Source organism: Cynocephalus volans, chromosome 6 (genome assembly GCF_027409185.1).
Source record: "Cynocephalus volans isolate mCynVol1 chromosome 6, mCynVol1.pri, whole genome shotgun sequence".
Taxonomy (NCBI): domain Eukaryota; kingdom Metazoa; phylum Chordata; class Mammalia; order Dermoptera; family Cynocephalidae; genus Cynocephalus; species Cynocephalus volans.
Window position 1 is genome coordinate 91,008,446 of NC_084465.1, and position 27,846 is coordinate 91,036,291.

The 27,846-nt window shown below is 43.0% G+C and overlaps 1 protein-coding gene across 4 annotated transcripts in view; it reads left to right on the forward strand.

The window, feature by feature from the left end:
• Positions 1-27,846, forward strand: part of CREB5 (cAMP responsive element binding protein 5) — a 388,746-nt gene that overhangs the window by 130,442 nt on the left and 230,458 nt on the right. For all 4 annotated transcript variants that reach the window (XM_063100059.1, XM_063100058.1, XM_063100060.1 and 1 more), the window contains exon 5: positions 21,228-21,400. In XM_063100059.1, coding sequence (XP_062956129.1) covers positions 21,228-21,400 — 173 coding nt within the window. The remainder of the gene's footprint in view (positions 1-21,227; positions 21,401-27,846) is intronic.

The window sequence follows — 27,846 nt, forward strand, 5'->3', positions numbered from 1 at the left end:
ATTTGATGTTATTGTCTTGGTCTTTTTCACAACTGGAACATTTGGCCATTGGTGGGACATTCTGTGTCTTGAAGGTTCCTTTTGATACATGTAGCTCCATCTCCTCCAGTTCTTTCTAGCTTCTTATGCCATACTCAGAGGGCCTGAAGCCCCAATATATCTTGGGGTGTTGGGTCCCAACTTCAATAAACTCTAGTAAACCTCAGCTCTGTGGTTTTCTTAGCCATCCGTGAAATGTCTGCTAAGATACGTTGAACTGCCTCAGGCTTACCCAGTAAATGACCGTTGTCAGTGACAGATGACATTCATGGTACCACCCTAAAAGCAAAGAATAATTATAGTAAGGTAATTAAGCACTAGGACATTGGTGGGGCCAAGTGGATGTGGAGAAAATTAAACATTCAGAAATGTCTGTCTCTAGGTCTTATATATGTTGGGAACTTTCCAAAATTCAGAGCATAGAAATCCCCATGATGCTAGCTCAGTAAATTTCCAGACCATCTGAATCTCTACTGACCTTTGGAAAATACAGCAGATTCTTCTTTTACCCACCAGACCAGCTGTCCTAATGTCTAATTAACCGAAATTATATTTTTTCCTAGTTACCTCTTTGTTAAATATTACCACAAAAATTATTTTTTCTATCAGTATTCCCTAGGCCAGAGGTTCTCAAACTTTCTTAGTTCCAGACACCCTCATTTTTAAAATAATTTTTTTCCACCATGCCTAGGCCAAAAGAAATGTCACACTATTCTTCTTATTGAGTAGTTAGGACCAAACAACATAATAAATATGAAAGCATCCTAGAAGCTACTTGAAAAAAATAAATACACAGATATTAAAGGAATAAAAAGAATACTTTATTTCATTCTTAAGTAACCGTAATTATTTCCTAGTGGAATGTATATACTTGCAGGACCCTGCACAACTTCTCAAACCTTAGAGCTGATTGGACACTGTCACCCTCATTTTCTGTTTCACATTTATTTTTGCCTGGTTTTTGCTTCTACCACAGCGACCACCAAAAATCCAGCTTCGCGAAGATGTGATATAATCTGAAGGCGTGTAGTATGACCTAATGTTGAAACGCTGAACCTCAAGTTTGCACTCAACAGATGTCAAGTGTTGCTGTGTATTCCTCAAAATTTAAAATATCCTGTGGCATCCCTGTGAGTTCAGAACAGCATCCTGGGGGCACCTCGGCACGCAGTTTGGGAACTGCTACCCTAGATCCTAAATGTGAATTATTAGATCCAACATTCAAATCTGTCAAATTTAAGAAGAACGGGAATTTCTGATTTATACTTACGGCTGAAATTTCTCTTCCAGGGATCACATTCTAAGATTTAGTGCCTACATACCTGGCTGTTCTTTAACAGGAAACCATTTGCTTATGTTCAGGATAGTGTTCTTCTCCCTTTCCAATTCTCTACCTGTTGAAATAGACACAACCTGCTGTTTCCCTCCCCAATTCCTTCTTAACAATCACATTAGCCAAAACAGCCTAGTGAGCAGTGCTGTTTATTACATTGGATGCCTGTTTTTCCAGCTTCCTATTTTCTTTTGGCTATGAATTACTATTAATTATCCTGAGCATGAGAAATCTAGTGCAGAACCTACACACGGGGAAAAAGAAAATGCTGTTTTCTCATCGAGACTGTGCATGCAATACCTGTCATTTCTGATGGTTTGCTTCAAACCCTTGGCTCTTTGTGAGCCGGCAGATGTCACACGAACTAAGACCCCAGAGCACACCAGCCACTCGGTTGGTTTTGCATGCCTGCGCTCTAGCCTCGTCAGTGCATTTTACTATCCTGGCCTTTGGCGGCTTTTCTGAAGAATTTTCATGACATCACCAAGCTTCAGGCTCAAAGATATTTTATCTCTATTTTATGTCTGTCTTTATTCTAATAAAGATTTTTCTTCTTCTCCTCCTCCTCCCCTCTGTTCTTATTAACATTTCCATTATTTCCCTTGGACTATTTTGGCGCCGAAGCACTAAACACTAAACAGCAACTGGATGAGTGGCTATAGTGGCTGGAGGTCATTGCTGCCTCCCAGATCCCTGGATCCAGGACATTTTTCCCGTGTCCAGCTGTGGAGGTGCTGCAATCGAAGTTGCGCTCAGAATGGCTGCCCCTGGCCACCTCTTTGCTTTGCAGTTTAATAAAGGGCTCTGCGAGATGTCGACGCTGCTCACCTCAGACCCTTCTCTCTTCCCTGGCTTCTTTCCTGCGGCATCTCGCCCTCTCCCATCTCTCTCATCTGTCTTGTACTCACTCAACTTCTCCGCTCAAATTTTGCACTCCACCTTTGACGCCAGCCTGTAATGTTCCTGTGGCTGTCCCCAGTCAGGTAGATGTTGCCATAACTCCTGCGTGATATCAATAACCCATGCTGGTGAAGCCAATGAGGTAATTTTCCCTGAAGCTCTAAATATAATTTAACAAGTTAAACACTGTAACATTGTGGTGAATGTGCTATTAAGGGACTGTAAATTGCTTACATAGCATCAATAAACACAGTGCCCTAAAGCAAGCGGCTGTTAAGACTTTATAATCTAAAGCAGCACTTGGAGTATCACCCCCGAGGCTTCAGCTTCAAGTCAGATAAAAACAAAGAGGCTGAAGGCTTCAGTCGATGCCAAGTGTACATAGGAACACAACAAGCTTTAGGGGGTAATTACTTCTTGAATGCTTGATGTGGATTTGCTGAGAAACACATCTGTTATCAAATTTGCCCATGATTAATCTGATTCTTCCATTTCCACAGAAAATGCGGGAAAGGAAGTGGATAGTTACAAGTGCCAGGCCAATTGGTAGATGCCCCCTCCCGCAACAGATTCATGTTGTACCATTTTCTTGGGATAATAACAAAAATTGCAGTATAATCTACTCTCACACATTGGATTAGACCCTATAGGATTATGTGTACAGAAAAAAATTTTGTGTAATTAAATTATCTTTGGTGTTGTTGTAAAGGGTGCAGGGTTTTAAAAGTTAATGGCCTCTTTTGGAAGCAAAATAATTTATGTCTCAGATTTTGCAAGCCCCAAAGCTTTCTTCCCCTTCTTTTTCCTTTCCCTGATGTCCACCCACCCCTAACCAAATCCTTTCACAAAACACACCCCCTCTACAATTCCTTCCTGGGTACATATTCTCAGCCAGCTGATGACTAACCTTTTTTGTGTTCTAACTATTATCCAGAGTAGTTGGTCTAAAGCATTTGCATTTGAGTTCTGGAAAGCTCTGAGCACTTTACAAATGTTACCTCATTAATCACCACAGCCTTCAGACTGACAGTGTTTGCCTTATATTGAAAAGCGGTGGCGAAAAGAAAGCTGTGAGTGGTCCGGAGACTTGACCAAGGCTTCTTGGTGAGTCAGGAGTGGAAGAGGGAGAAACTCACCATCTCAGGCGCTATTCTGTCCCTTGACCTCATGCCTGCCATGCCGAGCACTACTAAAACCTTCAGGGTAGGACTTTCAGGTTGGCAGGATCTCAGGATCACCTTGGCAATTTGTTAGTATATTGCTCTTTATTTCCAACTAGCTAGCTGAGTTACGTTTCAAGTCTGAATGGAAGCTCCTGAGTAGGATAAAAGTTTCCTTTTGTTATAATCAGAGCCATCCTGAGATTATGCAGACTTTTCCTCCTGGTGCCTGCAGTCTGTGGTATGTGATGCCCATCCCCTGAAGACAGGCAGTAACTGTAAGAGAAGGGTACAACGCTGGGGTTCTGAATGACAAGCAAGATGCCCTCTGTTCAGGTATGACTGTCAGCAGACAGCAGCTCAGCTCTCTTGTGGGCAGTCTTGAGCCTGCCCCTCTGCCTTTTCAGCTCCCTCCCTGCCCCCCACAGTTGCATATCGTGTTGTCTCGTGACTTTGCTCATCGGAGTGCCATCGGAGTTCATGATCCCCTCCCCGGCTTCACCAGCAGAAAGGTATTTGAAGACAGTAGAAGGAGGGAGATAATACAGGATGATTTGATCTGGGGCCCACAGTCTGCTAGGGATGGCTTTGGCTTTAGGGCTGGGTTGAAATTAATTCTTTGTAGTAAAGGACGAGGTAGGCAAGATCCAGGAGATGCTTCTTACGCATTAGATTACAATAACTGCTTCCAGCTGGTCTAGGCATCTCTGTTAGGAAATAGGCCAGTCTGCAGGAGAGGTTTCCATTGACACCGTCAGCCAGGCTGGCTGTTCCTGTATCTCTGGGCAGGGTAGGCACAATTCAATTTTCTCTCCCAGCTTTCTTCATGCCAATAAGATACTCTCAAGGTGGGCTACTTAGGTCATGAAGCTAAATTACAAAAACACCAACATCAAAACATTTTCTAAAAAAGAACAATTTTGTCTTACATACAAGTGGCTTCAGTTAATTTCCAAATTCTCTAGCACTCTCCCCTTTTCACCCACCCCTAATTTATTTCTTAAAACACAATATAAATATATCATGGGGGATGCACCATAGCTTTTTCCTTCTTTCAAATAATGCATTTTTCGTGTGTAAACATGTTTATGAAAGAGGCTTTCACGGACGCTTTGTGTTGCCTTTGCTCAAGAAAATATATTTTAAAAGAATTCTCCCCAGCCTGGCATGTAATGTTTCATTAGTCAACATAACCTTGTTTATTTGCTTTTTAAAATTTTATTTGGGAAAGGAAATCAATTTGCACCCCTGACATGCTGCCAGGTTCCTGTTTATAAGCACACAATAGGCAGCTTGGAGGGGGTAAAAATATATAGTTTATGATTTCAGCATTAAGTATGACACAATCTGTATATGAAACCATAGAGGCAATTGTGTTTTCCTGTCCCTGCAGCCGCACTCTGCAGTTGAAGCCTTTTATCAGAGCATTATCCCAGTGTGCATGAAGTAAACGGCCCTAATCGTGCAGGGTACTTTAAGTGTGAGCAAGACATGTCAGAACAAAAGCAGCTCTTCACTGACTTTTTTGTTTGTTTCTGATTTGGGGGTGTTTTTGAGAAAATAACTTAAGAGACTGACTGGGACTCAGCCTTATAACTGTGCTGTGCTTTGGGGAAGCTTGGAGTGTCCTTCCAGCATAATAAAGAGTATCCTCAGGCCCTCTGTTGTCAGAGACTCCATGGCTGATGGGAGGCCGGCAGGGCATGACGGCCAGTGTGTCCATAAGAGAGAATACCTTTCTCTTCTCTCCAGCCCCCAGTGATGATGCCCAGTAGACAGTCATCCACTGACCTTGACCCTGACTCCTGCCTCCTTTGAGTGCCCCTAAGCTCTGCTCTTCCTCAGGATGAAATCATTACCTTATTGGTCTAACAAATTGAGGTCCAAATATGAACATGAGATAAAGTCACTCTTTACACTTTGCAGAAATAAAACTCTAAAATCACCCATCATAGCAGAAAGAGCACTGAATTAGGAGTCAAGAGATCTAGATTCTAGTCCTGCCCCTGTGTCCACTTGGACTGGGTCACTGGTCTGGCCACATTATCTCATTTGGTCTCTGTTTCTCCTCTGTCAAGTCAGGGAGTTGGATCCGAGGCTCTCTATGGTATCTTTCAACTCTAACATGCTAAGAGCTGGTACTTATAATTTTCATCAGAACATTTTTACCTCTAACTGGGAATTTCTTGCTTCCTGTCTTCCCAGCCTGCATCCAAGCTGGAATTCCTGGTTTGAGTTTATCCTTCTGAAATCCTGTCCCTACTCCTGTTGATGTAGAGATAACTTCTCCCTTCCTGTTTCATGTTCCAGTTTTCACTGTGTTCGCAATTATTCTAACTTCCATGGATCTGCTTTTTCCTTTGTTCTTTTTCATTTTCCTAAATTACCTCTGAAACCTAACAATTAAGTCCTGTATATTAAAAGTGTTGTAACTCTGCTGACCAACACCCCTTTGGTTACAGACACTGTGACTAGTGGCAGTACAGTGTCCCTTTCTATCTCACCCTGCCATTCACAGCATCAGCTGTTAGCCACAGCATCTTACTGAAATCCCAGAGAGCTTTCCCATTTTTGTAGGTGACCCTTTATATAGCTGAGCACGGCCACAAGATCTAGATATGCTCTGTATGTGAATCTAGAATGTTCACGTAAGTGAGCCGAGGAGGGAAAAGGACGTGGGCAGAGCTTGAATACAAGGGGAATCTTTCATTATTCATCTCCGCTAGTAATTAGAGGGCACTATTGAATAGATATAATTGGATCATGTCACAAAAATTAAGATAAAAGACTGTAAGCAGTGAGCACTCCACCCGCCCCCTTCCTCTGCTGGCTGAAGGTTGCTCCGGACTCCTCTGCCTCCTCTTGAATTTGCTCAGCCTGTGCTAGGACTCAGGGCACTAGAGGTCTTTCAGTTAACTTGGATATGGAAGGCAGCCTTGTGTCTATGAGCGTGTGTGCACAAAGCATTCTCCAAATGTGCTTGCCCAAGCCTCTATCAAATGTGGAGGTATGAAAGTATGCCAGAATAAATGGAGCAACACATGAAGGTACTTCAAAAAGTTCATGGAAAGATTCATATTATCTTTTAATTCTATTTTTCTACAGACTTTTTGGAGGACCCTCTTAGAAGACGAGGCATTCTGAGTGCCTGAGGCTCTGGGGACTGGTCCCTCTTCCCATGCCAGCAAATGGGAGATTAGATTTTATTTCTAAGCATTGTCATTGTTCCATTAAAAGGGGGATGGAGAGAATAGAGTTAGTTAGCTACCCAGGGAAATCAGTACTAGGTTTAATGCATAACTGACTTGCAAGCAAAGCTGCTTCACCAGGGTGAAGATAATACAAGAAATTCAAATACTTTGTGGTTCATTGTTTTCCCTGAACGAGCCTTTTACCAATGGTTGTATCTTTAAAAAGGTTTTTTGTACTGAGATTCTGTTTGATGTTTTACAGCAGATTTAAATTTCTAAACTCATCTATAGAGGTTTGAAAACTGTTTGATAAAGTGATTAGTGAACTGTGTAGATGTGAAAAGACGTTTGGAAAACCTATTTCTTTCCACATAGGCCTACAATCGGGGTTCTTTAAAAGTAGCTGGACAAGACTCAAAAAATTTTTTTAAAAAACATAGATCTGTTGGGAAAATAAACACACACACGTATACCAGTAGCACAAGGACATGAGCATCTCCACAAAGGGAAAGCCACCAGCCTCTCTATCGGCTCCAGCAATATGAGTGTGGTTCTTTCTCATGCAGGTCTCTGACTCCCCTGACATCTCATCTCATCTTTATTTTAGGTTCAGAAATAGTATTTCTTAGTCTATGAAGTCAGTAAATTCGTTCCACCTCGAAGTTGTCAGTAGAGACCAACAGAGTGAAAATGGACTCAGGGTGTGATATTATACAATGTTGCGATTGCTGAAGACCAGGAACCTGTAGACTGAGTGTCACAACACAGGAGTGAGCGGTTGCTGGGGGACAGCACCTAAATAAAAATATTTCATTCGCATCAGCACTTCTGCTTAGCAAGTCAACTTATAAATCCTAGCTGTCTCGGGTAGAAGAATGCAGCTTCTAAATGTACCCACTTTCCTCCTGCCCAGTAACTTGGGCGGAAAGTGGTGTTGAGCTCAGCACTATAATGGCTTTATGGTACATAAACACCAGGTGCCAGATTCTTCCTTCAGTGACTCCCACATATAAAGCCGTCCTTATTCCAAGCCCAATTGTTTCACCAGGAGGAATGTAGACAAATAGTGGCCTTCATGTGGGACCTCAGGTTCAGGGTGTGTAACTGGGTTCACAGGAGCCATGCTTGTTGGGGCGCCTCTTTGTGGGGTGGGGCTGGGTTACTTGGGCACACCGTGGGACAGGCATGTCTTACTCTGCATTCTATTGTTTTCATCAGTCCAACCATGATTTTTGAAATAAGTGGGTAAATGCAGAGCAAGTTCAGTTAGTGACAATCCTGCCTTTAGATGGTTTAAAATCAAGAGAAGGGAAATAAAGAGACAGATAACATGTTTAAAAAAAATTTTTGTTTGTTTGTTTGTTTTTGGTTTTTGGAGGCTGGCCGGTATGGGGATTTTTTTTTTAGTCATGGCAGGTGGGGTCCTGCCACCCGGTCCCAAACTGAGGCTTCCAATCTTTTGAGTCCCTTGGATGTCGTGATGTGCATATATATATACTATGATATATGTATGTATGTATATAGAAAACATCTGGAAAGATATAGTAAAATATTAGATATTTTTCTGCATGTGAGGATGATGGGTGATTTTTTTTCCTTCTGACATTTTTTTCTCATATAAATCTTCTCTAATGAACCAACATATTGCTTGTAAGATAAATATAATGCAAATTGAACCCCAACATAATGGTGCTGGGTGTTTTCTGACTGTCCATCCAAGCCTATTCTCCCAATTCTCCACCATGCTTCCTACCCTGAAAGGCTGACCTGTACACACTGCATTAATGAGCACCGTTAACTTGTGTTTTCCTATTACATTTGGGCCAATGGCCATGGGGGCACCACAGCAGGTTCCAGAGAGCGAAGAGAGGGAGTCTGGGTGTCTGTTCTCCCAGCTTCTTCAGTTGGCTACTTCCTTTGACCAAGGGTCACAGCTCTTGTCAACTTCCCTGTCCACATGGCTGTTTCCGCTTCCCTGGTCCTGCTAACCTTGCGTGTGCGCTCTCTTTCTCTCTCTCTTTCTCTCTCTCTCTCTCTCTCTCTCTCTCATATCCTGGTAGCCTCTACCTTCTCTTACTCTCGTAGGCCTAGAGACTACCAGCTCCCTGCTGAAACTAGCCCAAGGGTCTACACTATCTGTGGCTTCCCTGCACTCTTCCTACATCTTTTCAAATAGTCCCTCTATTAAATGCTCCTCAAATGACATAATTTGAGTGTGCCATCTGTTTTCTACTAGGAGCCCAAGTGATATAGTACTCAAACTCCCTAATGGAAATTGTACATTTATTTGCAGTAAGTCTGCCCAGACTAACTAAATCATTACTTTCTTTCTGTTTGACTAGAATTTTACCCACATTGTGGAACAGTGGAGTCTGATGGTAAAATAGAGTGAAACAGGATTTTAGAAATTAAGGAATGTGATAGTATCACAAGGCAAGGAATTATATAGGTTTTCCTATATGAATGACTTTTAAAGAAATATCTTAAAAACATGGAGTCCAACGGAGAAAACTAGTAAAAGAGATCCTTGTTGGTTAAGAAAATATATAGAATCATTCGGTTTTCTGAGCGTTTTTCTCTTCTCCAGCTCCTGTTTTAAGAATATAGAACAGAAATGGCCTGGTGCTTTGGCTCAGGATAAGAGAGGGAAGATGTTGTGAATGGGAAAGGATGGATTAATATGGGGAAAATGGAAGCAAGAAGGCAGAGTTGTAGTTTCCGCTAGGGTAGCCAGGCCGCCTCTGTGAACCTCATGGGCAAGTAGCATTTGTGCAAACACTTGGAAGAGTCGAGGGAAGGCACTGTGAGTATTTTACAAGAAGCCTTCCAATGTCAGGGAACAGCCACTACCAAGGCTCCCGTGTGTTTGCAGAACACCAGGGAGGTTAACACGAGTCTGGACCAGAGTCAGGTAAAGACTAGGAGGAAACGAGACCACAGTGGTAGGAGGTGATATCATGTGGGTTTTAGGAATATCTTCCCAGCACTGTAAAAACAGAAATTATCTCATTGACTTCCATTGCACTTTTCTGGGCCCCTAAAGATCCAGAGAACCCAAGTTGCTGCCAAGTTGCTGCTAGAAGAAATTTCCTAGATTGGTTCTTAATATTCAGACAAGATTTCCAGAAGCTTCTTTAGGAACTGCTGTGCCCAGTTGTGGTGACAAGTGCTGTTTGGTTTGCTGTGGTCAAGAGAAAAATGTTTTCTCTTTATAAGAGAATGTCATCAAATAAGAGAGACTGAACCTTGTATTGACTTCCTCTGCTGCGTTACTTAGTTTGGTTTTTGCTCTAAGGATGAACAAATACTCAGAAGGATGACTCAGTTGGGTTGGAAGCAATGGCGATTCAAGGTAAAACAGCCACTCCTCAGGATAGAAATGGACTGCTAAATTAACATCGATCATTCGAACAGCATGGCAGTCACTCGTGAGGGTGAAGTACTGACAATGTACAAAGCAGAACCATTCATGGGTGCCACCTGACGGGTTCCACCAGAAGCGGAGCGAAGCTGGATACCCTCATTCTTTATTGTTTCACAGGAGGAAGTCTCTCTTGTAGCACATTTTCCTTCCCACTGAAGATCGCATTTCTGTTTTATGTCAAGAGCATAATGTTGCCAAATCCTTAGGAATGCAGATGTCCAACTGGTGCTTCAGGCAAGAGAGTTTTCAAGGAATTTCATCTTAGGGCCAGCCCTGCCATCTAGCTCTTTTGGCCAAGAGAGAACAGGAGCTGAGAAAGGGGGGCTTGGGCAAGGGAAAGGCAAAGGGGGAGGGGTCTTCTCAGATCTGTGATATGTCCTTAGCAGCTTTCAAGAGAGTGCTACGTTTATATTTCTGGTCATAAAGTAAGTACGTATTTGATTCTCTTTGAAATGCTGAAGAAATAGATCCCTCAGCATCCTTGTGGAGGTTTTATATGTGCTTTTATTTTTAGTAACTTTACACATTTCTGGTAAGGAAAGGAGAGGAATTTGTTTAGTAATTCTAGAATGGGCCATTTGCCTCTTGTGCCACTACACCAGATTCTCAGTGTGGCTTCCCAGCATTTCCCTAAATATTGCTCAGAGCCCCTTTCATGATTTTAAAGACCCCCTTCTGCCCCCACACCACCAGATGTGAGATCCTGGTGATGGCATTGTGGCCATCCTTCCGTCCACCCCCACCTGCCTCAGGACCCCAGTGCCTTGCTTGCTTCTAGTCGGTTTGCTTTGGCTTTCCCTGCCTGTTTCCAGTTGCTTAGGAAGGCCCATCTTGCCTCACTGCAATCAGTGGCTCTGGTTTGAGTTGATCAGACACATGGCAATTTGAGGAGACTGTTGAGCTGCGTGCTGGCCTCTATGTGTTGACATGACTTATGATGACTCAAATCAGCAAGTGTTCTCTTTTTACTTAGGGTCTCAGGCTTAAGATGACCACGTGCCCACCTTCAGCAAGAGGAAATTGTATATTGCTTACTCTTTATTCCCACATCATCACCTCAGAAATCATAATTTATTTATCCATTCAGTCAGTGGTCATTTCATTCTGTGCCACGTACTGAGCTAGACGCCAGTGACAGAAGAGAAAAATGCAACATGTGCTATCCTTTCCTTCCTGGAATTTAAGGTATAGTGAACCGGAAATAATAGTAATAACAATTGCACATTGAGAAACATGCTTTAAAGCATAGAATGGAGGTGCTGAGGTAAAAAATAAGAGGTGGGATACCTTTTGTTAGGAAGATGACATTGAGAAGGTGACCTTTAAAATGAACCTTTCAGGAGAGAGGAAAGGAGTCATTCTAAGAATGAGTGGATGTCAGAGGAGAGAACAGCAAGGTTGTAAGATCATATGTATGTTACTAAAGCTCTTTTCAAACCATTACTGTATCTCAACTTTATATGTCAAAAGAAGCAAGGGCTTACTATCCTCATTTTATACTTGAGAAAATGCCATTGGTCAATCAACACATTTATTGTGTAGAGGACAGAATTCAGCTAGGCAGAGAGGAAGAGAAGAAATTCCAGGCCTTGGGGAATGTACAGGCAAAGACGTGAAGGTGAGAGTTTGATTTCATGAGTTGTGTAGCAAATGGACCAGAGTGGCTGGAGTGGAGGGTTTGCACTGGGGGAAGTGGCAGGAGTTGGGGCTACCCATATGGTCTTAAAGGCAAGGCTAAGTGTGGGCTTTTATTGTAAATAATGGGGAGGCATAGCAGGTTTTTGAGCTGTGGAGTGACATTAGAAAAGTGCTGAATTTTATTAGTTCATTGGACAGTGGAATCTGGAGTGGTCTGGGAGGGACCAGAATGATTGGAAGCCAGGAGAATAGTAGGAAGCAATTGTGTTTTCAGGGTAGGAGGTAAGAAGCCTCTGGTGCTAGTGAGATTGCAAAGAAAAGACAAGACAGATGTGGGACTCATGAAGGCAAAATCGACAGACTGGAGAAGGTAAGCAATATCATGTGCTTCACGATGGAGTTTGGATGAAAACACAGACCTGTTGACTAGCCCTTTGCCCTTCAAAACATGGTGTAATCAGCTATAGATGATGTCTTTGTTTCAATTGTATGTGTGTGTAAAGGTATTTTTCAGATTCATGTGTTTTCCCTCCGCTTCTCTCCCTAACTTTCCATATTCCTTATAAACTCTAGGCTAGCTGTAGTAAGGGGGTGCTCACTCTTTCTTCTTTCTCTTCCCGTAGCACTAGATGCACTTTTCTATATGTTCACTCCATAAACATCCATGTGACTGGCATTGTATTAGGCCCTGAGGACAATGATGTGAAATCAGACCCTGTCCCTCTTGTCAGCGTCAGCGTATTCACATCTAGAAGGGGAAGATTGACCTTAGAAGTGAATAAATGCATATATCAATATGTTCTATGAGCCTTGGAAGAAGTATGTATGGATGAGGCGGAGGACAAAGGAGTGATGAGTGTTTTCTACCTAGTGGAGAGCTGGTGTCAGCATCAGTCATGATGATGACAACAATAGTGATCATTATAATAATGGCTGCTAACACTTACTGGACACACTTAATGTGTCAAACTTGCACTGAGTGTTGTGCTTGTATCACCTAATTTAGTCTCTACAGATGCGTACATGGTAGGGTAGATGAGAAAACTGAAGCACGGGGAGCTGTAAACTTGCTCAAGAGCACACGTCACTCGTTTATTGGCTGAATGATTGAATGTATGGTGTCTCTACCGAGTGCGTGCCATGGAGGCAGGCACTGGCTGTTCTCAGGTGCACGTGGCCTAAGTCAGGCTCTTGAATGGATGTGTGGACAAGGCACTGTGGGAGAGCAGAACAAGGAAAAACCATCCAGACCAGAAGTAGGGGAAAGCTCCACAGAGGATGGAACATAGGAGCTGGATCTGGATAAATGCATAGACTGCAAAGAGGAATGATTATGAGCAAAGGTGAACAAGAGACACAAAACGGTGCAGAATGATCAGGAGGCACCAAGTCTGTGCGTATGAGTGGTGGGGGAGGGGCAGGGAGGGTGGGTTGCCAGGAGACGCTGCTGCATGGATTGGTCATGCCCAGCTTGTCAAGGCTCTAGTCAACGAAGGCATATGTGGGGGTCATGGGCGGCCAGCAGAAGCGTTGAAGTAGGCAGGTGCCATGATGCAACATACGGCTTTCTGGAAGAAGACTCTTGAGAAATGAGGGACCTTACCAGTGAGCAGTGAGCCCCATAACATCATTTTTAGTGGCATAAGACCAGTTTCTAGCATCCAGGATATATGTAGGTACGTCAGCCACAGTAATTTACTCAACTATAATTCTAGCAACCCAAAGACGTAGAACCGTTTCTCTCCTTTTAATCCACATGATTATATTTAGCGGCAGCCACCAAGACAATAAAGCAAAAGATGAGAGCAGAGACATGGACAGTCCATGAAGAGGAAGGGACAGCAACTTTGAGAGACACCTGGAAACTGTTTCTCACAGTCGAGGGTGGCACCTGAGAAGACATTTATTGTCTTGAGTATTTTACTAGAGTATTAAATGAATAGCTGTAAAATGCTCACAGGGATGGTTCAGGGCTCTGTTGCCTCAAACCCAGTATTAGGAAGAAAGAAGTCTGGAGATTGGAGAGCGCATGAGCCAGTCAGATGGATTTTGCTGCTAAGTATCCTTCAGAATCAAGTCTAGAACCTTCCTGGGGGGCTGTCTGCTTCTGGCAATGGGTGAGTGGGCTAAGGCCACTGAGGGTTCCATCTGTGTGCAGGCTGCCTTTCTACCTGCCACGGTATCTTCCCTCAAGGCAAAGGGAAGTCGCCTATGCAGGCAACATGACCTTTAGACCAGAGAAACTAATCAGACATTTTGGAATGAATTAATGGTGTACACCCAGGCTTTCCCAGGTGTGAAGGTTGTGGGGATGACATCGATCCAAATTAGTGGTATGACAGATACATTGTAATTCTCAGGACCATAGACCAGCATTAATTGATCACTTTTAAAAATATCCATTGTAAGGACAGCAGGCATACTCTATTTTTTGCCACGAAACTTTCCACAAGAAAATACATTTGCAGTAAGGCTTAGTGGTTATGAGTTTGGTTAAGAACTCTGAAACCAAACCGCCTGGATCTGAGCTCTTTCTTATTGGCTGTGTGACTTTGAGCAAGTCATTTAAGCTCTTTGTGTCTTGGTTTCCCTCATCTGTAAAATATGGGTAATAACCACAACTACCTCATAGACTGATGATGAGGGTTAAATGAGTTTTCTGACATACAGTAATGCTGTATAAGTATTAGCCATTGTTACTAATTCTATTAATATCAGTTATGGGGAGTAGCCACCAGAATACACCTTTCCTCTCTGAGCTTCACGGTCTCAATTTTACTGAAAGGAAAGAAGTCCATGTTTGCTGTCAGGCACAGTGCTGGAGCATCTGTCATCTCGCATGGTCCTGGCTACACCTGTCCATCAGATGATTGTCTCCATTTTAAAGATGAGGAAGGTACAGCTCAGAGGGCTTAAATCACATGCCCCAGATAGTATGGAGTTGGTGCGATTTTGAACCTAGGTCTGTCTGTCCTTGTCTTTTCCTTCTGCACCACAGTGCCTCTTAGAATTCACCAGGGATAAGTAGAAAATTCTGGGGGAAAAAAATTTAAATGTGCGTATCAAGGCTAGAGTTTTCACAGTATCCTGTGCTCTCTCTCCCTACCCCTTCTGCAGAGGTTACCTGGGATAGTTTCTTATCTTATTTTGTACATCTTGCCCTGTGTGACTATGCTAAAGAGAATGTTATGGAGAGAGGTGGCCTGCGTGGTTGCTGGTGCCCCTCCCACTCCATGTCCTGTCTAATACCTCACTACACCCTCAGTCATAGCACAGCCTGCCCTCTTGATAAGATCCAAAAAATGCCTGTACTGGTATTATAGCTCCTCAGAGAGCCAAAAGGAGGAATCAAGACCCTCTAGCATTTTCCTTAGTTATTCTGTGACTGTCTTGGATATCTTTTGGATGCAGTTCATGGATGTTTACATTGGGGAAGTTCTGAAAGTCTTCATAACTGCCCGGGCATCATTAAGATGCAGACAACTCCAAGATTGCACAACTCGACTTGTAAACACGAGTCAGGATGACCCTGGCTCTTTATGGAGAAACCCATAAAGTCTCTACCCCTTGGCAGTTGGATGGAATATAGATGTGAAGATAACATTTTGAGACCTTATGGGAATCAACATCATTTTACCTATATGTTCTAACCTTCACTTTCAATTGTGGTCCACTTCCCTTTATCCTTCATTACCACACCCTGAAATTATAGTTATTTTTAAGAACACGAGTGTATATTCATCTCCATCAGGTTGTTTTTTGCACGTTGTATTCCAAGCCCATGCATGCAGAAAGACAATTACCACTCTACCTCAAGCTCACTGGGTGTGCAATCAAGACTCATTATTCCCATGGTTCTCACCCCATTCACACCCTTAATGTCTCACAACAACAATGAATGGAGAGCAAAGTATTGCAGGACATGAAGGGAGGAAGAAGTCAAAGGACATGCTGAGAAAGTTGAACCAAAGAGGAAGGCATTTAGGTGATGATAGTTTGTCTGCGGAGCTTCCATCTTTGACTGTTGAGATTGCAGGTTTTGTTAGATCCAGTTCCTGAATTGTGATCCCTTGGGCCTGGTGGAAAGCTATCATTTTCAAAAGGCTCATTTCTACAACATCTTATGGTTATGGAGAAAAAGCAATGTTCATAGGCCCTTGAGTCTGTCTGGATATTTAGTATCTCATAAATGTAACACAGGAAGAGACTCATGGAGGATCAAAGCTGGAAAATACCATGGAGACCACGTTGTTCAGTCTTCTCCTTTTAATGATGATGCTACTGAATTTGGGGAGGTTGAATGATTTATCCAGGTTACATGGCACAAGGAGGGGTAGAGAAACTAGACTAAAAGAGACCTCCTAACTCCCCAGCCATTATATTTCCAACATTATTATACATTACTAATCATTTGGAAACATTGGAGCCAAAGTATGAACCATGTATTATAAATGAGAGAATCTTAGCAGTAGAAGAGCTGCTGCAGGTCATCTGATGCCACCTCTCTCTTGATGCAAGAACCCTCTTGGTGACATCCCTGACAGATGGCCACTAGATCTGGCTTAACTCCAATGCCAGGAAGCTCATTACTTTATAAGGCAGCTTGTTTTGTCTTTGGATATCTCTACATATTATTAAATGACAGAAGGTCAAATTTGTATCTTTAAGGTATCAGACCATCAGGAGTGAGGGTGGCCAGAAGTGAGTGCATGGTACTGGTGATAGTGAGGAGTTTTCCTCTTTTTCTCAAATTAAAATGAGGACAATAATGCCTACCTTGTAGAGTCATTGTGAAGATTAGAGGTGTGGTTTACAAATGATCTACCATAGCACCTGCTACAAAATAGTTACTTAAATTGTAGTTACTACTGACTTTGTCACCACTATTCTGTTTTTGAACTTATGCCCTCTGGAGCAACAATGGACTATGTCTAATCCTGCAAATATTTGAAGGCAGTTAGCACAATGCTCCAAGTCTTCTCCTCTTCAGACTAAATATTCCCGGATTCTTTTACCTTCTTCCTGTGATGCATTTTGGATGTCTTCGTTGCTTTCATTGCCTCCTATTTGTCAATTTCCCCCTTAAAATGTGGTGGCCAATGTGGTCAGTCCAACCTATTCTACAGTGGAATAGTTACTTCCTTCGTTCTGGACATTTCACTTCTCCTGAAACAACCTAGATTTACGTTAGCATTTTTGGAGGCCAGATCACACATTTGGCTCATGTAAAACCTGATTCTGCTATGCCTCCCAATTTTGTGTCAACCGCAGATTTGACAAGCACGATATTTACATCTTCATCCAAGCTGTTGATAAAAGTGTTGAACAAGAAAAGGCCAAACACTGAGCTTCGAGGAACCCTCTGGCCCTTTTCTGCATATTGATGTCCATCCATTGGTTTGGTGACATTGTTTCACCAGCTTCAAATCTACTCACCTGTACTATGAAAAATAACTCAGCAAGATATAGTCACTCTTTATGTTTATGAAATTGGATATTTAATTTCTCCAGAGATAAAATGCCATTCTTTTATCAGGTTTTGAACCCATAATTGGGACAATGTGGACTCAGAAAATAATTTCATGTTTGAGTTACTATGTAATGCTTAAAGAAAAAAAAAATCTTCTCTTAATGTGAAATGATAATGTTTTTGCCAGATTGTTTATTTTTCCAAAATGTTTTGAAATTGCTCTCTGGGTCTGGGGGAAGAAGGCTGAAGAATTTTCAGATTTAATGTGTGGGGGAGAGAGGAGATTGTTGAAGAGTTAGAATATAACTTTTAGGAGTCTTTTTCATCTCTAATGGAGATCACAGAGACAAATGGATGTCTTTAAAATGTTGGTGGAAAAGAGTGTGAGATATAGTTCTAGATAGTAATTTTTATTGCTTTTGGTGATTCTCAGAAAAGTTTCTTCAGCTTTTTGGGTGGGGGAAGGATTCTCCTTTCTTTTATTTAACACGCTTTACTCTGAAGAAGTCAAGCCAAGTTCTTTGTGCTGCAGCATGAGTCAGCTTTTCTTAGTTTTCACATGAACGTAAAGAATGGTCATTGCCATCATTTCAGCCACAGTGCTCAAAGACTGAAGTTGACCTCTTGACATCTTCCCTCAAGGGCTTGTTTAATATTTTTTCAAAGGCTTTATCTTCCAATATACATACCATGTTTGTGGCCTTCTTCTTAATCCTGATCCTCCATATTTCTCCAGCTCATAATTGAACAAGTGCCTTAAAATCTAAAATTCTATTATGGTGAGCGTACTTTCAGATTACAAGGTGAACAGACAGGACGTTAACACTCAAAAATTGACCAGGGAATAAGAGGTTTCATCAAACTGAATATTCTAGGAACTTTATATTACAGTTCACTCATATATATTGAGCACCCACAGTAAGCCAGACACTGAGATAGGCAGTAGAGACACAATGGGGAGTAAAGTCAGATTTAGTTTCTTTTCTCGTTGTGTTTACAGCATAGAGGAGGAACGGCTATTAATCACATCATCAGAAACAATTGTAAACATGTGAAAAATACTATAGAGTAAAAGGAGACGGTGTTTGTATTAGTCCAGTTTTGTTGCTTATAACAAAATACTTGAAACTGGGTGATTTATAAAGAAAATGAAATTTATTGCTTACAGTTTCTGAGTCTGGGAGTCCAAAGTCCATCTGGTGGTGGTGACAGTGACGCAGGGGTCTCACATTGCAAGATGGTGGAAGCAGAGAGAGTAGAGAGAGAAAGACAGACTCTCTCTTCTTTTAAAGCCCTCAGAACCATGCCCCTGACCACCATTTTAAATCCGTTCACTACTGTATGGTCCTACAATCCAATCACCTCTTCAAGGCTCCCCCTTTCAATTACCGTAGTAGGATTTGCCACCCTCTTAACTGTCACCATGAGAGCCAAGTACCTAATACATAAAACTTGGGGGACACAATTCAAGCTTTAGTGAGTTTTGGGGGGACATAATTCGATCCACTACAGTGCCCATTACTGGGGGTGGGGTGGAAAATTGGTGTCAGAAAACAGCATATTCCAAGGCCTGGTGCTGAAATGGAGCATGGTCAGAAAAAAGGCAGGAAAGTCCGGGAAGATGGGATGAATCTTAGACAGCAAGAGTGAGAACCCTGCGAGATGTGGCTGGCAGGAAGGGTCTCACACAGGTCTTGGAGGTCACACAGAGAGCACTGTCAGTGTCTTCCAAACCATGCATGAAGCCATCCAGTGGCTTGGACAGGGGCACATAGGGGGATTCGTGTGTGATGTGATCTGTTTGGCATTTTGAAAAGATCGCCGTGTCTGTAGAATGAGAAAGAGGAGGAAGGGAAGCCGGAGTGTGTGAAGGAGACCAGTTAGGAGACCACTGTCTAGTCCAGGAAAGGAGATGATGGTGGTTGGGTGTAGGTTGATGGAAGGAGAGACAGAAAGAGAGAAAGAGATGAGGGACACGTTAACTATCTGTAGGACTGGGGGATTGCCTATGGGGGTGAAGAAGAGGTGTCTCGGGTAACTCCAGGAGGGTTCATACATTTTATATTCTACTTTGTCAATTTGAAGATTGTGGTCTAAAAGATCAAATTGAACATCTTTATTGATAACCTCTGGTGGCGCAACACTGTGGAAATAATTCTAAAAGAGAGTCAGAAATCATTTCATGCTTCGGATCTGTTATTGACAAAGCAGACAATTGTGAGTAAGGTGAAAAATTTTGAGGATCTTCGAGGATCCAAACAATGGAAAAAATAATACCTGTAATTGTTTACCACATCAAGACCTCAGTATGACCCAGGGAAATAAGTGTGTTAAGGTTCACTTTCAAAAGAAGTAGCACAAGTATCTTCATTTTTATTATTATTTTTGGTTTGGTTCTGTAAATATCTGTATCCTATAAAAGGAACTAAAGTATATCCCTGCACTGAAGTATATCCCAATGCAAATCTCTATTTCCTTTCATCTTACTTTACCCAACCACAGTATTTTCCCAAGTCTGAAAAATGTTCCAGTATACAAGAGGGGCCTCTGGACGTGTATATATATATATGCCTGTTCACGCCTTTGGGATCCCACGACAACAGTTGGCTCACATTCTAAGCCAAGTGCCCAGTTTCCATCTGGACTCCTGACAAACTGTGTGGTCAGGATTTAGAAATCAGAACCCTGGGAAAGGTGCAACGTGATGGACACGGCCACCCCAAATACCATATATGTTATCACCATCATTTAACACATGGTGCAGGAAATCCTGTTCTTTGCAGAGGAACTTCAAAAGACCACTTCTAGTTCTCCTGGGTAACATTCATTTTTTCTTTGCTAACACCAAAGCGCAGACAGATATATATTTTTCCTCTAATAAATTGCTAGTAACACTCCATTTCTTTCCCTGCCATCCTCAGGTCATTGTCCAATTGACCTCTAAGTTTCCCTACCCTTCTAGACTGAAGAGTGGACCTAGCTGTTTGCAGAGACCCACTTACTGCCCTCACCTGTTACATCACTTAGCCCAGCACCTTCTTCTTTACTGGGTTCTGAATTTCTCACATTTCAGCACCAACATGTCAATCAGCCTCTTCTACCTCAGTGTGAAGTCCTTCTTGTCCCAGTGACATTCTTTTCTATGAAGAGCTGTCTTTTAAACTAGTTTTATCTCCCACATTTCACCTTACTTTTGAATTTCAAAAGAAGCCTCCGTCCAAGTCGTCAGAAATAAATACATGATTTTAGGCCCCTTAAGTGACTCAGGTATCTCATTGTTTTTTCACTGGTTTATTCGGGTAGCACGGTGTATGTTTATTGAATGCTACTATGCTCCAAGCACCATGGGATAGAATTGTAAACACAAACATCCTGCATTCTAGAGAAAAAGGTAGTGAACGAGTAAACACACAAGCAGGTATGCTCTATATTCCATTATTCTGTACAACCGTTAAACGCTGATTGTACACAAATGCCCCAGAGGGCTGCAACTCCTCCCCACGTCATGGGATCTCAGACACCCCTTTGTCTATTCGAACTGTCCTTCCTCATCCCACAGCTTGTTGAGCTTGTGTCATGAGTGTCCAGATTATGATTTGGAAAAGTAGTAGCTTCCTAGAAAAAAAATAGATGATTGGCCACTCTTATAGAACTGGAACCGAAAAAATAACCTAGCATGCTTGTCATTCAAAGCAGAATGCAGAACCAACTTCACTAAATCACAGTATTAAGCACTGACCACAGACATCATTTTCAAATGCAGTATATAACGCACCACGTCGGAGAAGGTATGCACTAAATATTCCTGATGTAAACCTCACATCAGGATGGTGGCAGAGTGATAAGTAAACGTCAGGGCATTTTCCTGTGCACTTCACTCTAAGGGGGAGTAGTTATTTTTCATCTCCCCATAGCTGTAGGTTATAGCAAGATGAATGGACCCAGAGCTTGCCAGAAGCCGTAACTCTCTATTTAGCTGACATGCCCAGATTCCCAATTTTGGCCTTTGAGAGCTTGAGAGTAGAATAAAACATGGACTCCTTCTGACCTTTCTCCTCTGTCTTCTGGGCAGAATATCTCGATGCATAATGCAGTCGGTGGGGCCATGACGGGGCCCGGAGCTCACCAGCTTGGCAGCACCCGGATGCCCAACCACGACACCAGCGTAGTGATTCAGCAAGCCATGCCATCACCCCAGTCCAGCTCTGTCATCACGCAGGCACCTTCCACCAACCGCCAGATCGGGTAAGGAGACCTCCTCGGCTGTCACTGGGTCCTGGCTGGAGTTCAGGGAATGTTCTGGACTTTCTCCTTGTTTCTGCTGCTTGGATTGGTTGTTTTTCCTGGCTGGTGCGATATTGCCTAGAGCTTGGAGTGATTATTATGACAGGAGAAGGGTGGGGGGTCTCAGTTTGGTGGAAGCTGCTTTGATCCTGGACTTTGGGTGTGGGGGGGCAGGGGGAGGTGAACAAGCCGTTTGTGAACTTCAAGAGGACTGCAGGGAAACCTATGGGTGTTTGGAGACCAGAACATAGTGCTCAAGACAAATGTTTGATGATGGTGGAGGAAAGTTCCACCAGCCCAGCCTCCTCCCCAGCAGAGCATGCTCCTCCCTTCCCAGGAGACGCTAAGCCCATCGCCCGTGGCTTTTGCACATTTCCACAGTCCTCCTTCCCTGTGATCATGCTTCCCTCTTTCTCTCCCTTGTTAGTACCTGCTCACTAGCTTCCCTTCCCTCTACCTTGGTCCATACTCAGTCCTGGAGTAGACAAAACAAAGAAATCAGGCCCTCTCCCTCTGTAAAAAGACAGTGCTGAGGCACCGAGGAAAAATTGGTAGGAAGATCCTGTGACGGAATCCCAGATACTATATCATGTGATGGAAAGAGCTGTCGCTTCTCAGTATCATGTGACAGCCCTAGCCCCTTCCAATGCAGAGTGCGGTCCAAGGACCAGAAGCTTGAGCATCACCTGGGGCTTCTTAGAAATGCAGACTGTCTGGGCCAGCTTCCTTAGCCCCAGAGTGAGGATGGTGTCTGTCCTTACCAGCCTCACGAGAGTGAAGACGAAATCAAAGATGTAAAAGCATTCAGGTTCTTAGGAAGAAAAGGTAGTAACTTAAGCCAAAGAGCTGTGATAAACTTACGTTGCTGGATGCTGAGAACTGGCTGCTCTGTGTTCCCAGAATCCTCTGTTTAAAATGAGAAGGGGAGCTTGCTGTGTTTGGTACCCGCACCAGAATTCAGTATGAATTTTCAGCGGAATGTCGAATGTGGTGATTTTTTAGAAAATCAAGAAGCTGTCCCACAATTTGTCGGGGTGTCTCTCCCCCTTGTTTTTAATATTGTAAGAATCCCAGACCAATAGAGCACTGAGGGCAATGCTGGCTTATTCCTTTGTAGAATGCTCTAGGAGGGCTACCTTGTCTCTCACATCTCTCAACTTACCAGGATGGGTTGTGACGTGTAAAGACCCACCTTAAGAAAAGAAAGTCACGGGTAATGACTGTTTCATGAGTTTGCCGCAGGTACATTTGGTTTCCCATTGAAGAAACAGAAAATGAATCTGGCCGTTTGAATGCTTGGCTTTGTTTGAAGAAAGCCCACACTAAATTAGCAAGTGTCTCTGTTCAGGATTTCTTTTCTCTCAGATGACCGTGAGAGCAAGTGTCGCCACCATCTAAAGCAAGAACCCATAATATACTAAGAGGGTGGGGTGGATTCATTAAAGACAGCATCTAAATCTCAAGGGACTCCTTCACTCTAGTGGCTTGGCTTTGGGCAGACAATTTGCAGTTAGGCAGCTAATTATAATTATTTTATTTTTCTTTCAAGGGAGGAAAAAAAATATAGAATGTGCTGGAGTTTACTAGCAGTTTTACAGCATTCCTTCCCCCCTGGAGTTCTCCCGCCTCCCCTCTCCCCCCACGACCCTCTTGGAGGCCCTTAGTATTCAGCCATTGTTAGTACAATGCTGGTTTTTATGAAACAATCTTTTAAGGTTAGCACTAAGCTTTAAGATGGGTGTTGACTCTGTCGTTAATTTACCCAGCCGGCCTAGGACTGTACATGTGGGTAACATTTGTAGGCTGTGTCACTATGCCTGGATGGGTGGGGGGTGTTTCTCTGGTATGTGTGACCTCCCGACGCACTTCATCTTCCCATTTACGCCCCATCCCGGGGTGTTGTATGTCTCTCCTGGTGTGTTCTAGGAGATAATTGTCACTTTTAGGGCTTTGTCTCATTGCCAAGCTTGAGGGAGCCTATTTCTTTTTCTCAGATTCCTCCCTGTCGTGCTTACCATGTTGATTCAAACCCACACATCCTGTCATTACCATTTTTCTCCATGTGATCCGTCCAAAACCTTGCCGGATGATCATGGGGGCTCAGCAAGAAACAGCCAACCCATCTCACCAGTGGATTCACTATGAAACTCTAGGTGGTACCATTTGGGGATGGTTGACTCTTTTATTTCCCTCAGCAAAGAGGAAATGAGTACTTATTTTAAAACATGAGTTGCCTCTGGAGACTGTGTCTTTAAATGAGCATTCGAAATTGCAGATAGCTTTTTTCTTTTCTTTCTTCTTTCTTTCTTTTTTTTTTTTTTTTGAGGCTGCACAGAACCATATTGTAGTAATATTCTGATTTTTATCACAACCTCAAATATTTAAGTGTCAAAATCTGGCCAAGCCACCTGCAAATGTTTGCCATGGCTACTGGCCAACAAAAACAGCAAACAGCAATGAAAGTCCTCATTCAGGCTCAGAGCTTAAGCTGCATCCAGCCCGAGAGGCTGGGACCCACCTGTGCCCACGCACAGTGCTCTTGTGCTGCAGCCAGTGGGTATGCTCATGACTGGAATTTTGTGGAGAGGGGGCCGCCTGGCTCCTGCTCCCCCTCTTTCCTTCCCTTCTACCAGTGCTTGGCTTCTGCAGCCAACCCCACTTTTGCTCTTTTTTTAATCTCCTTTTTTTCATGCTACAAATTTTAAGTTCAAAGGTTTGAATGTATTGGGAGTGGTATTGACATAAAAGACTAGAGAATGGGTTGGCTCCAGTTATTGGGGAAGACTTTGGGGATAAAGGATATGCATACTTGTAAGCATTTGATTTTCATACTTTTTGAGCAGGCACTGAGCCAAAGCAGGCCAAAATGAGTAGAAATACAAAAGTCAAAGAAATAATGTTAAAAGTAGGTAGACAAGCAACATGTGTAACTTCCATTCCATACCATAGCCACCCATGCCATACCTTATGCCCAATTCTGTAAAAGTAGTGCTATGATGTCAATAGAAACTGGAGGTAAGTATAAATATCCCAAATTGCTCTTGTGTGGTTAGGCAGGCTAGAAAAACACATGGCTCTAAAGAGTGTGGGAGGCATCCCCAAACTAGTGACTACTTGTGCTTAGTCAAACTGGCCGACGCTCTGTCGGGAAGAGTGTCTTTGGCTGATTGATGGTAGCATTTTAGGAGATAAGTTTCCCAGATGGAAAAAAGAGTGAGCCATGGGCTGTGGGGGAGACAAGTGAGACAGAAAACAAGCATGTGTTAAATATAGATGAAATCGATTCAGCCTTGAACCAAATATGTGGCAGATTCCAAACAGTATCTCTACTCCAGTCACTTTTATTAGATATCATGTAACAGGCTCATTAATTCGGGATTAAGTCAGCAAAGCCTGGGAAAAATGGTGGATGAGCAGATAGCTGTATTATAAATTCTCTTTCTCTGTTTCTCTTTTGCTCTCTGTCGCTCTCTGCCTCTAAGTCTCTTATTGCATGAGACATTTTTGTGGGAGCCAATGACCAGTTCAGTAGGTGGCTATAATCTTAATAGATCCCAGCTTTCCTAAAGAAGTCTATTTCTTTTTATGGGGGAAATGATAGTAGATAATTCATTCTCAGTAATTCTTCAGGAGAGCAAGGAAGATAATATGGAGTGTGGAGTGTACAAGAATGGATGTTAGTACTATATTCCAACAGGTTATGGGAGGCACTGTCAGAACAGGCTACAAATTTTCTTCTTGCTTTTTAATTCTCTGTAGGGAATTGTGCAAATATATCAGCTTGTTAGATTATTGGTGAGAATTATTTGACAGTAATTGTAGACAAGGGAAGTGTTATATGTGTAACATCAGAATATACACACGTGAAGTATTCTGGTTTTAGGTAATGAACTGGCCAGCTGTACCAGGAAACTTGGAAATATGTCCAACAGAATGCATGTATGAAGCCATTTATGTGTAAAATCCCTTCCTGATTTTACACCAATATAGTCCTGGCACATATATGTCCACATGATGTGTAGTTATTAGGCATTTGGGCATAAACCCTATTCGCGTGGGGCTGTAGGTAGGCAGTACAGATCTACTGCTTAACCAGAAATTTATGTAAAATATTGTAGAGGCAAATCTGGTTTTATGTAAAAATAAAAAGGTACCAACATTCATAAACTGTACCTCCTGACCCTTTTTGTGCTGCATTGTCCCTTTTCTCTTTGCAGTCACTGACACTATGTGTCATGCAGAATATCAGATGCAGCTCAATGGACGCAGCCGAGCAAAACCAACAAACAACAATAATCATTAAAAGAAAAGCTTACTCCCTCTCAGAATTTGCTGTCAAAAGCAATGTGACTCTATTGGGGAGAGTCATGTGGCTTTGTTGTGTGAGTTAGTGTTGGTGCTCAGTGTGCCACCAAGATGGGAATGTTCATAGATTTGAGGGGTTTGTGTCGCTGTTGCTCTGAGAAAAAAAAAAAAAAAAAAAAAAGGAGATGGGTAAATGATGCCATCACAGAAAGGCACAGTTTAAAGAAGACCCAAATAACAAAGCGGCTTACAGTTTAAGAAGGTGCTCACTCTGTAAAGGCATATGTGTACAGAGCTATTATTAAGAGTTTCTTAAACTCCTCCAGCGAAACTGAGCATGACTAAGACTGTCACTGTCCACCACAGACTGATGCTGGAGACATCCAGGCCAGCCCCCTTTCTGCCAGGGCATTAGGGCAGCAGGTCCCAGGTGGTCGCTGGTCTTTAGCCCTTCGTCAGGACAACTCGAAGTCTCCTTTGAGTAATTCAGACCAGAAGCCATTATTTCCTGCTTTGTGTTTTGCTGAATATCATGGCTATGAATATAGCTTTATCGTTAGAAAGTCGCTGGATCTTTCACAGCCCCTAGAACATTTACGAGGGCCCTTCGGGGGGATGCTTTCTGGGAGGGTTGACAGATTTAACCATATGGCTCCCGTTAAATCCCATGCAGAGCCTTGAGAAATTACCTCTGACAAGGGGGCCAACAGCCTTCCACTCACAGGGTTTTATGTGTGGAATGAAACATTAAGTACTGATACTCAAGGAAATATAATGTTTCTTAACATTCAAAAGTTGTAACACCACATGGTATTGTGGCCAGATGAAGGGGGCAGAGCCAGAGCACAGGAGCACATGACTGGGTGTTCCAAGAAGCAGGAAAATAGCCCTGCTCTCATCTGGCCTCTTGCCTCCGATTCCTCAGGTGATCATTGTGTGTCTTAGTGTCTCAGCTCTTCACCCAGAACACAGCAAGGCTGATCGACTTGGAAGAAAAAAATCAGAGGGCAGGCACTCCTTGGCGGCTCAAGCCCTTTTTTAGAAAGCCCATGATTAGCAGGCTGATGCTGCAGAAAAGGAAGGAAGCTACTATTTATCCAGCACCTACTATGTGCCAGGCCCTGAGCTAGCTTTGCATGTTATTTCCTATAATTCTTCAACAGTTCAGAGAAGTAGGGGCATTATTTACCCTGGTTTTATGGCTCCAGGGAGAGAAGTAACATGCCCAAAGTTACCCAGCCAGTGGGATGAGCAGAGTTTTCAGTGTGGGTCTATTGGACTCCAAAGCCCATGCCTTCCCCATGCCCCTGACTGTGGCAAAACCAGTGCCATGGAAGACACATGAGCGTGTCTGAAGCTTGTGAGAATCATCTTCACACAGGGTAGTGCTCAGTCTCTCTGATTATAGCATGAGGAGTTCTGTGGGTTCACACACCTGCCAGGGCGGCGGGGGAAGAGGTGGACGCATACTGTGTGGCCAGCAGCTGCTTCAGTCCTTCAGGAGAAATACACAGGAGTTGCCTGGCCCTCAAGGAAGGGAGATCAGGGAACGTCTTGAGCACATGGGAGCATAGAGTGGGCCTGTACCTGGAGACCTTCTAGCCAACTCCCGTCTCATGTAAGAAAACTGAAGCCATCACGCAAATGACTGCCCTGTTTCCAATATTTGGTTGCTCTACATTTGGTTTCTTGGATTGCAGGAAGACCATCATCCCCTGCCTAGATGCAGTACAACTTCCAAACTTGTTCCGATTCCTGCGGCTGACCTCCTCTTGGAGGAGGGTTTCATTTCTGGACCTTACAAACAGAAGCATGGCTCACAGAGTTCCCGAAGCTTCTGTATAAGTGTCACTGTGTGCATTTCTCCCCCTATTTTGGGGACAGATAGGCACAGATAAGGGTCTGCTTCTAGAACAAATAGTCCAGGACTGTCTAGTCTGTGCCTACGGCAAATCTAGATATTCTTTCTTTGGTGCAGCATATTGAAAAGATGTGCCTGCAAAACAAGAGCTTGCTTTGAGCATCAGGTCAGATGGGTTTGTGGTGGCCATGGGTCCAGAGGTCATGGGTTTTAGACAGTTCGGGCTTTGCCATTTAAAAGT